Raw genomic sequence first — 12,466 nt, forward strand, 5'->3', positions numbered from 1 at the left:
ACTGGACTGAGGTCCAGTAATGTGTTTTTACCTTGCTTCAGTATCCAAATGTTTATTCCCCTGTATAAATGTAATGTCTCATCCTGGTGTTTGCACTCGCACATACACTAGGGTTGATGCGGGAGGGAAGGGGTTAATGTTAATTTAGTGATTATAGCCCTTTGTTCCCTTTTCCCGCCTTTTCAGGCTCCATTTTGCAGCCTTCCATAGGTCGCCATTGAGACTCAATGCGTTCTAATGGCAGAAGTAGCGGTTTTGGACCTGTTTTCCAGCGACGACCAGCAGGTGGCGTCCAAGAGGAGGAGCGGCGGTTTCCCATCGTAAATCAATGGGCTCATTGACTTCAATGGAGATTCCTCAACGCCGGCCTCGAGGAACAGGTTGGCAGCCATCCAAACCGCAGACCGCAAAAGCGGATACAATGTCTTTGAAAAGTGTTTAATCACTTTGGTCAAGTTCAAAGACAATTGGCGTGGGAATCTTAGGTTCTAGGGCCCCTGGAAATAAAGTTCTTTTTGCCCCTAGCTCCTAGGAACCCCCACACACGATCCACACCGGGTCCAGGAATGAGAGACCCCCGTAAGGGGTCGAGCGGAGAAGGAGGGTCGCGCGATTGACTTCAGTGGCGGAGCGGAGGTCCCATTGAATCTAATGGCGGCGTGCACCATGCATTGTCTATGGCGGCGCCGGCCATGGATTCCAATGGGGAAAAGCCGCGTGGCGTAAAAACGACTAAGTGTGAAATTATGAAAAATGTAAGTCCATATCTCCGGTTCTGGAATGACCAGAGGGATGGGATTTGGGTGGCATGTAGCCAAGGTTCCGGCTTTAATGCATGACCCTTCCCAGCCCTCTCCGACCAACCAGACGGAGTGTGGGCGAATGTAAAGTTTGTTGTTTTTTTCCTATAGACTTCAATGGCGGCGGTTTCCCCATTGAAAGTCTATGGCGGGAAGCCCCATTGATGGCAACGGCGGAGCCCGCCATTCAACGCTATGGCGACGGACCCCGTTGATTTCAATGGGGAAAGAGTGAAAAGCAGAGATTCATTTTTAAAGGGACGAAGCCTGTATTTTAAAAATGTTTTAGAGTGCATTTCTGTATCTCCGGTTATAGAGGTCGCAGAGAGTTGAAATTTGGCCAATATGTAGAGTCACTGTAGGCATTAAAAACTGGCAGATTTCAACACACTGAGCCCACCAGAACGGAACCTATTAATATGTGAAAATATTAAACTGTGTATAGTATTTTGGATCTGATATGAGAATGCAGACTCCATCTGCTATGCTAATAGGGCAGGAAGGGCATCCAGATGATTTAGCATAAGCCCTGTGATCAAAAGTTAACTGCCCTGATTGTTTATCCTAGGGCCAGGAACAAAGGAATTGAGTATTTTGCAAGTGGCCCAGTTCACACCTGCAGGGGAAGAAAAATCTACTTCAAATAGATTTTGCTATCCAGCTCGGCACCTAGGTTTTAAGAGATGGGTTTGAGATGGTATAAGAATGGGGCTCAGCCTATACTCTAGGTTGTTGTGCTTCGTGACTTCTGTGATGTTCAAGATTGCTGTATGAACTGCCAGTCCAGAATTATGACTGTTTCATCATTCCATCTTAAGTAAGTGTCTATATTTTGTTTGTTATTTGTATAATCTCGTGTGTTCACCTTTTTCAAGGAATAAATTATATTTTATCATATCTCAGCCGTGTTCAGTTCAACCCAGGTATATTTTTGGTGTATTATTATAGCCTGTCACAAAGTTACCGTCACAGCGTCGTATAGAGGAGACAGGATAAATACGTAAATATAGGAAGGATGTTGATCCTGGGAGTAATCTGATTGCCAATTCTTGGAGTCAGGACGGAATACATTTTTTCCCTTAAGAGATATCATTGGATAATGTGTCACTGGGGTTTTTTGTTTGTCTTCCTTTGGTTTAATATACTGTAAGTAGGATATAGGATAAGGTAAGTATCTAAATTTGTCATAGTTTAACCTTGATGTATGCATGTCTTTTTCAAATCTCATCTACTATGCAACTATAACAAGGACTAATTGTAGTAAAGTATAAATGTAATACAATAAATAAACATGTCAAAAATGAATGTTGTTATCAGTTCTTATTAGGAATTTATTACATTTCTTTTTTTAAAAGTGGGGCGGGGCTAAGTGGTGAGTAGGTTTTTTGGTTGGGCGAGTAGCTTTTTGGGTAATTTGTCAAGGCCTGCTTATGCCCATAATCATACAGTATCTGGTTCTGTCCTTTAAATATCTGTAAACTGAATGTGTATTACCTTTATTCATTTAATGCAACCATATATTATCATAACTCTGGCTTTTCCTGTCTGTGTCTTGTGTAACAAAATAATTGTATTTAATTGTAGTTATCAAACAGATAAAGTATTGTTATACCCCCTTAGCGGAGGCCTCTATTTACTTAAAAAAAGATGATGATGATGATGATAATCCCCTGAGAACAGGACATTACTGGCTAATAGTGCCCTGGCTGCGTAAAAGTCCTTCGGCTTCGCCATGGGCTTTCAACTCTTCCAGTCAGGGCATTATTGGCCAATAATGCCCTGTTCTTCTGGGATTATAATTTAACTATCACTGGGCAGTATCAGCCTCATTCCAATTGCTGTGGTGGGAACTGTTCTCTATACAGTACATGAACTTTCTCCTTTATCTTAATGTTTTCATATTACAGGCAATCAGACACTAGAAATAATTGCAGGCAAACTGCTTGGGGCAGTTACAAGCAATACCAGCCAGCAAGCAGTTTGTCTTAGATCAGTAGACTCCCAATTCCCATGCACATCACCATTGTCACTACCAACTCCAACAGGCAAAATGCGTGTGTTCATTAGATCTGTGCAGTAAGAGAATGTAATGATGATGGCATAAATATTTGCTAATACTAGGTGAACTTTTGTGCATATTGTCGTTTTTTAAACTTTGCTGCCGCTGTGAATATCTGATATTCAGACGTTTCGGGAGTTAAGGCAAACGTTTAACATATCTCTATCCACCAGTTGTATTCTATCAAAGTATATTTTATTTAAAAAAAACAATAAATAAAGCTTAGTGCTTGTCGGATTTTTTTAAAACATCCACGCCACTATATGCTCTTATCCTTATCCCATACAATCAAATGTACTATTTATCTTAAATTCTAAACATAAATGGCCTGCCAATGTATGTATTACATGGCAATGAGTTGCTAGCCCATAACACCTTTACCAGCAAGGATGGTAAATGGAAACTGGACCAGCCAATCTGCCGTATAGCCTGGTTACAGACATCCAGATGCGGAGAGGGTCAGCCCTGGTAGGCCCACAATGTATTTAGGGTAGGTGCACACTAATGATGGCAGCTGCAGCAGAAATTCTGTCTATCGTGCAAACATGAAACTTATATGTCTCTGTATGTATATGTGTATATAACAGATACAGCCTAACACAACATACCTACCATTTCCAGCTTCCATGGGCATACATTATATGAGGATTTGAAAACAGAATTGATCAAAACTGACCAGACAAATACTGTTATGGAATATATTCCTTAAAATTGCCAATTTGGCTATTGGTCAAATCTGGTGGCACCTCTTACTTGCAATATGTGATTTACATGACTCAGTGGACGAGCATTGCATTTATAACCAGGGTCCCCCTCTGGGATTCCCTGTGTTCCCCTTACCTTCCGGCGCGGGTGCGCTAGGCAGTGGAGGCGGGTGGGGGCAAGTGCCGACAGGATCAGGGAGGTGGCGATAGGTGACCCGGTCGACGGAGGCTCTCGGGGGCTTCCTTTGCAGGGTCCGCCATCTTAGAAATAGGCGCGTATGCGCAGGGGAGTTGCGCATGCGCAGTAGCGTGACTGGAGCGGCGGACAATAGAGACGGACTCTGCAGGAGACTACAACCTCCAGAAGTCAGTGGGGCTGCAGGAGACATGGCTTAGTACAGCCAATAGGGCTGCAGCATCTCCTGCATCTCAAGATAGATATATTACAGGCCCATCAGTTAGGGATTCTGTCCCTGTAGTACCAGCATATGGACACAGCCAGGACGTGGCTGCATCCTGCCCTCCGTTGGTCTGGGACCAGACCAGCAACAATCTATGAGAGACTGTCTTCATTGTGGGACCCTCTAGCTGGATACTACCCAACACGGAGGCAGACTCATCGCTGACTCCAACCGTCGCTGGATCAGTGGATCCTATCTTCTGCTGTGGCATTACCGGGTGTGATACCACCGGGCAGGTACCTCAGCTCATCAAGTGCACCAACTATACACCTTAGTGGGGCAGCGCTGTCTCACACACTGGGGCGGGTGGCTTCTTGTGGACACCAGTGTGGATGTGTGCCCAAGGGCCCCCAGATACTGTGGGGACATATCCATCAGATGGGGACATTGGTTGGAGGACACTGTGGGCTTATGGCCCTGCGAGGTCTAACTGGTGGGACGTGGTAGTATTGTTATCTTATGCTTACAGTAAGCTGTTATTCTTCTCAGTGTGTGTGTATTACTGTATTGTGTCCTGTCACGGGGTTATCCAACATAGTAGGATCCCATGCAGGTGGAAGTGCTGTTACTAGAGGATCAGACACACCCCAGGCTCCCAGCAGCGGAGGCTCGGCCCTCCTGTGAGCCACAGGTAACGCACCACGTACACGGTAGCCGCCTATCTCCCAGGGGGATGGGTACATAGCACAAACAGACAGGGTTTAGGAAACTGTGGCTCCCCCACAGGTGAATTTGGGAAACACTGAATCAACCCCTCCCCACAGTGCTTGTGCTGGAAAAATTCACCAAGGAAAATATGAGATCTGGCTGCAGCAGAAAATCAGTGCTGGGAATGTTGTGTGTCATCTGGAGACAGAAGACACCCTCAAGTTCATACAAGCGGAGATAGAAGGGGAGTATATTTGTGTTACTATTTATATTTCAATAATACAGAGTTTCTGGGGGGGGGGTGGTGGTCATATGGTTTGTCCGCATGCTCTTTATTGAGAGAATATTGGTAAATAGCCTCTATTTTATATTTAAATTCTATAAAAAGTAGATGCATTTGTTATTGGTGAACGTAGTCTGTTGTTTATTGAGTAAATGGACCAGGAGAATAATCTCTTTCTCATGTACTTTTGGTTAATGCTTCAAAATCTTCTTTGGAAGAGAACACAGACAAATAGCTTTTGACAGGAGGGGGTTGGGTCACTCACTAAGACTATTGGAAATTGTAGGTTAATAACATTTTCACTGAGGATTCTTTCTGAAAGTCCCCTACACTTCCCAGCACCATCTGTCTGTGATGTCCCCGTGTGTCTGATGGCTGCATATTTCATGTGCCTAAAGCTAGCAGCACAATATGAAATGTAGAGCTGCAGACATCTTGCTTTGGTGTACTGTGATACTGTAAATACAACATAGCCAGTGTTTGTTTTGACCCCTTAACAGTTGTAGATGGCAATTTTTCTACACTTTCTTTATTTTGTTTTGATTTTTCTTACATATATAATATCTATCATGCAAATTTACCTACTAGTAATACCTTGACACTAGTACATGCTGCTCCACCTGGTTAAAATATTCACACTTTCTACAATATAAACTACACTACACGACAGTATCACTATTAACGTACTGTAGTCTCACAGACAACAACATGTTGGTATAATGTTCTAGGGGTTTACAGGCTAAATGTTTTGGATTTGTTGTTATTCCCTATGTATACCTTTACCATTAATCCTTCCATTACTAAATGAGTTTGTGCTCAGCAATGCTGACTTCCTCACAAATTTACTAAACCGTGCTGAGTCTGTTCCAGTTTGGGCAAAACTACAGCTGCCCAATAACACATTCTTGTTTGAGATAGAAGTGTTCAATTAGAGTTATTGTGGCTATTTCGTATACCCAAGAAAACATATTGAAGCTAAATAACTATAAGTCAGGATGAATACAGGATAGTGATTTTCAGGATGGTAATGTTTCTTTACAGATATTTTTGATCGGCAGAAAGAGTACCTTTGTGGTGACACTGCCATTGAAGTGAATGAATCAGCTTGGAAACCCAGCGTCGGCTCTTCTTGTGAATTTGGGTAAATCACTTTATCTCCCTGTGCCTCGGGAACTACTTGTAGCCAGGTCCCCTTTGGCTCCCCGGTTCCCCATTCCTCTTCCCTTACTTTCACCAGTGAGAAGGCAGTTGCGGGGGCAAGCGAGTCTTCCCGGTGGCGTCGGAGGCAGGGCGCCGCCATCTTTGTTATGTCCGCGTGGGTGCGGAGGCTCGCGCATGTGCAGACGCGACGCGGTGGCCATTTTATTGTGGGAGAACTGGCACAAGAGGCGCTCCATAGTGCAGGGACCCCTAGAAGTCGCGCATGCGCAGTTAGGGCGATGCGGCAGCCATTACAGGTTTGCACAGGCTCCATGGAGAGTAGCGGCGGCTATTATAGTGCGCGCACGTGGCCCCAATGTTAAAGAGGGCCATAAAGGACTACAATTCCCAGCAGCCTCTGGGGACTGCCCTTTCACCTTGATCACAGGCAGCCAGACAGCCAATAGAGCTTGCAACTTCTCCTGCTGGAGAAGGATACATTGTTGTGTGCAGAGTCAGGAAGCAGACTGTGAAGCACATGAGTCAGTTAGGCTAAGGAGACAGTGGGGGAAGGAAGGGGGCAGAGAGCTGCGAGCTTCTGCCCTAGGCCAGAAATTCCCTGGGCTAGAGTTGAGGCCCTGACTCCCCACTAGTGAGGGTTGGTGGTCATAGGGACAGGCCCTTAGGTAAGGACCCTGTGCCCCTTCAGCTGTGTGCTAGGCAGGGACCTAGTGACAGACCCTGTGCAGTTCCTTAGTGCAGGGAGAGAGAGACCCTGTGCAGTTCCTTAGTGCAGGGAGAGAGAGAGAGACCCTGTGCAGTTCCTTAGTGTATGGAGAGGGAGAGACTCTGTGCAGTTCTTTAGTACAGGGACCCAGTATAGTGTATGCTGCATGTTCCTGTAAGCTGTGTTGCTGATCCAGAGACTGTCCTTACGGTGGGACGTCCGGCTGGACCCCATCCCACGCTGAGGTACAGATCAGCGCTGGACCAAGCGGCACCGGTAGACCCTTTGCGAAGACACCCAGGTGCAGGGATACCTGGGCAAGTATTTACAACCTTCCACACGTGCACCAACTTAACTTTGCTCCTCACATGTGACAGGCCTGTTCACACACTTGGGTGGACACGGGGTTGGGACACGGGGTTGGGAAGGGGCTAAGAAGGTATAGCCCAGTTAGGGGCAAGGTTATAGCTGCCAGCTAGTGGCAGAGGCAGAGGGTGGCATATATATTATTGTGTATACTGATGATGTTGCACTGTTATAGTATGATACTCTGTGTTGTGTTGCTCGTTCAGTACCTTTTAGCCATAACCCTGGTGTATGTGGTTTCTGGGTGGGTTCCTGTGTGGGGTACATTCTACACTCCTAGAATCCTACATAGGTGGAGGCGCTGACCGATGAGAGAACGTTCCAGAGAAGCACCCCAGGTTCCCATCAGCGGAGGCTCAGGTCTCCTGTGAACCTGCAGGTATATGCACCACACCGGTAACATATAGATTCCCGCTCACATGCACTCTATATGCAATTGGGGTAGGGGGAATACATACTGTACAAAAGACATTACAAGCTTTTTAAAACAGCGACTCGTTGTCTTCTTTTTCTTATTATTATTAAAGTGTACTACATGGGTTGAGGCCTAACTTGAAGCAGGAAGATAATAAGGAAGTAGTGAGGCAGAGATAACAATACAAAGGCTATTGGTTCAGAGACAGGATGTGGGTTTACAAATTGGTAGCAGGGGGTAGATTGTTTGTGAGCACTTTGTGTTAATGGGCTCTGTGTAACCAGAGTTGTCACTATCTTTATGAGTACACATTTTATTTTTTTCTAGAGGAAACACTCTTTACCCTTAGGAAAGTTTATATACCTAGACATAGTTTTCTCCTATACTTACAGTCGTGTTGGAAAAAAAGAACAACTGAATTCGATATAATTTAATAACAAAACTTAAGTGCTGCATAATTTTCCTAGCTGCAGAAATGTTTAACCTGAATATTGATTTGCATGGTTTCAGCCGCATGACCTGGGTCTTAACAGCCAATAAGTAGAGTTTACCTCAGTCTTTAAAAGCAATAAGTGGTTAATAAGGATGGACATGTTCTCGGGATAGAAATCTGTGCGCTTCACAGCTATTACGTTCTGTCCAAGTCCAGCAATTAAAGAATTCAGCGTTCAATTCGAACTCAGAGTTCGACTTTGTAACGATTTTTTGAATCCAAGAGAAATTTGAGCCAAAACCCCTAAAAGCTTACCCTGAGATTCATATTTTTGTTTGGTTGTTATGATTATTTTTGTTTTTTTGCTAGGGTTTTCTGTGGGGTTCTTGTTTAATGGTCACATTTTGGGGGCTAAAAAAAAAAAAGTTAATTTTCCCCCTCATATTTGAAAAATTCCAAACTTTAAGAAATTCAGTTCTTGCAAAACAAAACAATAACACATATACTGTAGGTTTTTTTTTACAATTAAAAACCAAAATAGAATTTGTTTTAGAACCTAAACCAAACCCAAAACACCAGCGTCAATTCCCACCCATAGTAATTAATGCAGCTTTACAATGCTCCCCATTTATTTTTCCTGGTTTCCAGTTTAGCTTTTCTCTCTTTTTCTATTGTTTTTACCCACATATTGGATATTGCATTCTATTCTTGCATTAACTGGAATAACTATCTTAATGGCCAAAATTGTTTTAAATGAAAAATACACATTGTTTAGTGGTGCAATGTAAAACTAAACTTAGATGAAAATGTCAATTTCATGCCTCAGAACATTTTGTTCATTGAACAATCCAGTCAAGATGACTAAAAGCAGAGATTCATATTCTGGAGTTGGCTGGTGTATTCTCCTCCTTTGCATTCTGTCATTGGGAAAACTGAATGACATTTATATATCGTGATTGCAGAGGTAAACTCATGAAGTGCATTTTTTACAATACGTACTAAATGCACTTCCTGACTTGGAATTTCTTGATATATCTATTGAAAACCCCATTAAAGTCACCTAATCTTCAGAACTTGTCATATCAAAATACCTTCCTTTGTATATACAGAATTTTTCCTGTCAAAAAGAACATTTAATCACCTTTTCCTCAGTGCTGAAAGAATGTAGTTACTGACTTTTACCTCTCTAACGACGATATATATACATATACAAGCTAAAGTACCTGGCTTCATACGGGTTGCAGTACTCTGGAGTCATCTTTTCCATTGCAGACTTGAAACTGACGTAATAGTGCCCTCTTTAACCTGATCAATAATTCCACCTTGGAGTGAGTGATACTGCACCCTCAGTCACTTAGACTTCCACTCCAAATTATAGTGCCATCAACCCTCTTCAAGGACACACTCCCTGAGTGACTTTCCCCCTCAGTGACACTCACCCCCCATCAGTGACCTTCCTCTACCCCTCCCCCTCTTAGACTCCCACCTTTCACACTCCCCCCTCCCGTCATCTCCCTCCTGCCATGTATTTCTCTCCCCCCGTCACCCCCCTCACACTTCTCCCTATCTCACACCCCCACCCCTCCCTCTCTCCCCAACCCCCATGGCTTATGCTCTGCCCCTAAGGAATGTCCAAAAGGTTATCAATCCCATAACTCCAGGGTTGCCACCACTCCGGGTTTGACTCGGAGACTACAGTTTTTGGCCACGTTTTTCCGGGTAACGTGTTTACCTTGTAAACCTCCGGAGGGTGTTCGGTGGTGTCTCCTGGCATCCACCAGCATCCTCGGCATTCTCCCGGCATCTCTTCCTGCAACTCCTGTCAATATGGCTGGGCGGCTTCAAATGGCGCCACGTTGTCATGACAACAGGAACGCTACGTAGCGTCACGGGACTCCCGTTGCCATGATAACGGGATGCTACGTGATGGCACGCCACCGCATTGCCATGACAAAGTGATGTCACGTGACGCCTCGGCTCCATAAGGCGTCCTGTTGTCATGGCAACGTGTGACCTCACATAGCATCCCATTGTCATGGCAACGTTGCGCCATTTGATGCCGTGCAGCAATACTGACAGCAGCTGCAGGGGGGAGATGCCTGGAGAATGTCAGAAGGAGACGCTGCCGCCGAAGGCAAGTGCTAAATGTAAAAATGTTATCTCCGGGTTAGCCTTTAGTAGAAGGTGGCGACCCTGCTTACCTCACTGCAAAGCAAAAGCCAATCAGTGGCCTTGCGCTGAGAAACCAACCAATCAGCAGCCTCTCTGAAACAGGAGAAAAAAAACCCTAAAAAAATAGTGTGTACGTGTGTGTACACTTACTGTAGTACCGGCACCTCTGTTTCCCATGCTGCATTGTATTATCCCTGCTTGCAACCAATGCCTTCCCACCTCTTCCTGTTTCCCTGTCCCCCACATGGCCGATCTCTACAGAGCAGCTCCAAACAGACTGGAGCAGTACTATCCCCCCCCCCGCCCACCCCCCGTATCAGTCCTAGAGGTGGAGTGTGTGTCTGTGTGTGTCTTCTCTCTGGGAACTCTCCATTCCCCCTAACTCCCTTCCCTCTTTTTCTACTCCCCCTTGTAAAAAGCTTTCAATAGCTTTAAGAACATTCAGAACCCAAGCTTTCTGGTTCGTTGAAATTCTTAACATTATTGGCCTAGGAATACCAAGATATTGAACTGGGAACCGCACCTAACATTAACATGTATGTTAATATTAAAATAAAAAATATTTAAAACAACTCCTGACTATATACATAATAATCTTCAAAGAGTTTAGCTGGCCTTGAATGTCCCAGCTGGTTTGAGGTCCTTCAGTTGGGGCATTAATGACCACATAATGTTCCGTTCTTTAGAGACTATTTCTTAAAGGCTGTATTGTGACCCAAAGTTCCGTTACCTTATAGAAATGCTAACTTCAAGTAGCTTCAACACAGACAATCGCCAGGTCCGCAACTTTACCTGGTGCTTTTCCAAGTACAATTAACCCTGACAAATAACCAGTGGAGTAGATTCCTGGAAGTGTCTTTGTAAGAATTTAGAGGGGATGAGGGATAGGCAGAAGGGTCCAAAACAGTAACTTAGTGCTTCAATTTGTGTCTCTCACCTGCTGTTCCTCCTGCTGTCTCTCATGGGCACTGGTTGTTCCTGTTGCTTCTCTTCATGATGATGATGATGGTGCTTTTGCCTTTCAGAATTGAACCCATTGAGCACAGCTCCTGGCCACAGACAGGTAAGCAGAAGTAATGTAATGATGAGAACCATATCTTCCAGGACACAACAGCAATAATTTGCCCTCCGACACCTTAAAGAGCTTCCATTTCTCTGTCCTTGTTATTGTGTCTACAATTTGCCACTCCAAAACGAGGCATCCCAGGTGAAAGGTAATAAGTGCATGTCCTGTGTTGATTGTTCTCCTGTAGTCAGTTTAACACAATCCTAGAAAATCCAAGTTATCTTCCCTGATCCACTCATCGGGATACATCCTCCTGGGGGAATACAAAAAATACCTAACAGTAACAAGGTAACACTCTGAAACTGACTGTAAGGTTGTTTATTCCATGTGGGCATGATCCACCCCAGTTCTCTTCCTTCTGTGGATATACATAAGCTCAATGCTTAGCTTATCACCCACACAGTACATTCTCAGACAAACTCCAGTGCAGAAAAGAGGGATGTCGACATTTAATCTCCTTAATCCTACACACACCATAAAAAAAAGTCCAATACACTATGAAATCTGGTCTTATTCTGTAGAGGTCACTGAATTTAATATCAGTTATACATATTGTGAGCAGTTTTTCTCAAGGGTTAGATTACTATAAATGATGTGTATATAACTGCATGTTGTGAGACTGTTAAAATTAATGATGGTTGATACTGCACAATACAGCTTGCAATTTGTATATAGCGAAGCATATATTCTAATGTCTAGCATACTTAGTTAGTAATTGCAAATGCCACTCTGGCTTCAATAAATTGCCTCATTAACCTTAATGACTGCAAACTAAGTGGATTGGCACAGAATAAAAGATCTCTGCCATTACCTCCAGGTAACAGGTTTAAATCCAGTACAGCTGGATTGTTTATTAAAGTCATTAGCATTTAATTGATTATTCTGCTGCAATATGCCAAAGTATTAAACCACACGCTTTCTGAATATCATTGTAAACATAGCTAGGGAATAGTGTAGAATGTACACAGATATTCAGTTATTTTTATAACCAATTCACCAAACTACATTATAGCAACTTAAATATTTTTTTTTACTTTGTTTCTTTCATTAGTCAATGTGTATAAAAAGAATAGTGGTACAGTGATTCAATAATGGGCAATACAAAGCTCATAAACAAGATTTCTATTCAGTTGTATTCAATTTTCAAATGGTATTTGGCAATGCTGGGCAGCATAATCTAAAACGATCAAAA

The 12,466-nt window shown here is 43.6% G+C and overlaps 1 protein-coding gene across 4 annotated transcripts in view; it reads right to left on the bottom strand.

Moving 5' to 3' along the window:
* The window catches only part of GABRR3 (gamma-aminobutyric acid type A receptor subunit rho3), a 66,609-nt gene extending 54,907 nt beyond the window's left edge, over positions 1-11,702 (bottom strand). For 2 of the 4 annotated variants that reach the window (XM_075594056.1, XM_075594057.1), the window contains exon 1: positions 3,700-3,851. Coding sequence is in view for 2 of the 4 variants with exons in the window: in XM_075594053.1 (XP_075450168.1) it covers positions 11,146-11,303 (158 nt within the window). In the remaining 2 variants the exon portion in view is untranslated. Of the gene's footprint in view, positions 1-3,699; positions 3,852-11,145 lie in introns of those variants that run through there. The other 2 variants (XM_075594053.1, XM_075594052.1) reach the window with 2 other exon arrangements.
* Positions 11,703-12,466: the final 764 nt, after the last annotated feature.

Source organism: Ascaphus truei, chromosome 3 (genome assembly GCF_040206685.1).
Source record: "Ascaphus truei isolate aAscTru1 chromosome 3, aAscTru1.hap1, whole genome shotgun sequence".
In the NCBI taxonomy this organism is placed as follows: domain Eukaryota; kingdom Metazoa; phylum Chordata; class Amphibia; order Anura; family Ascaphidae; genus Ascaphus; species Ascaphus truei.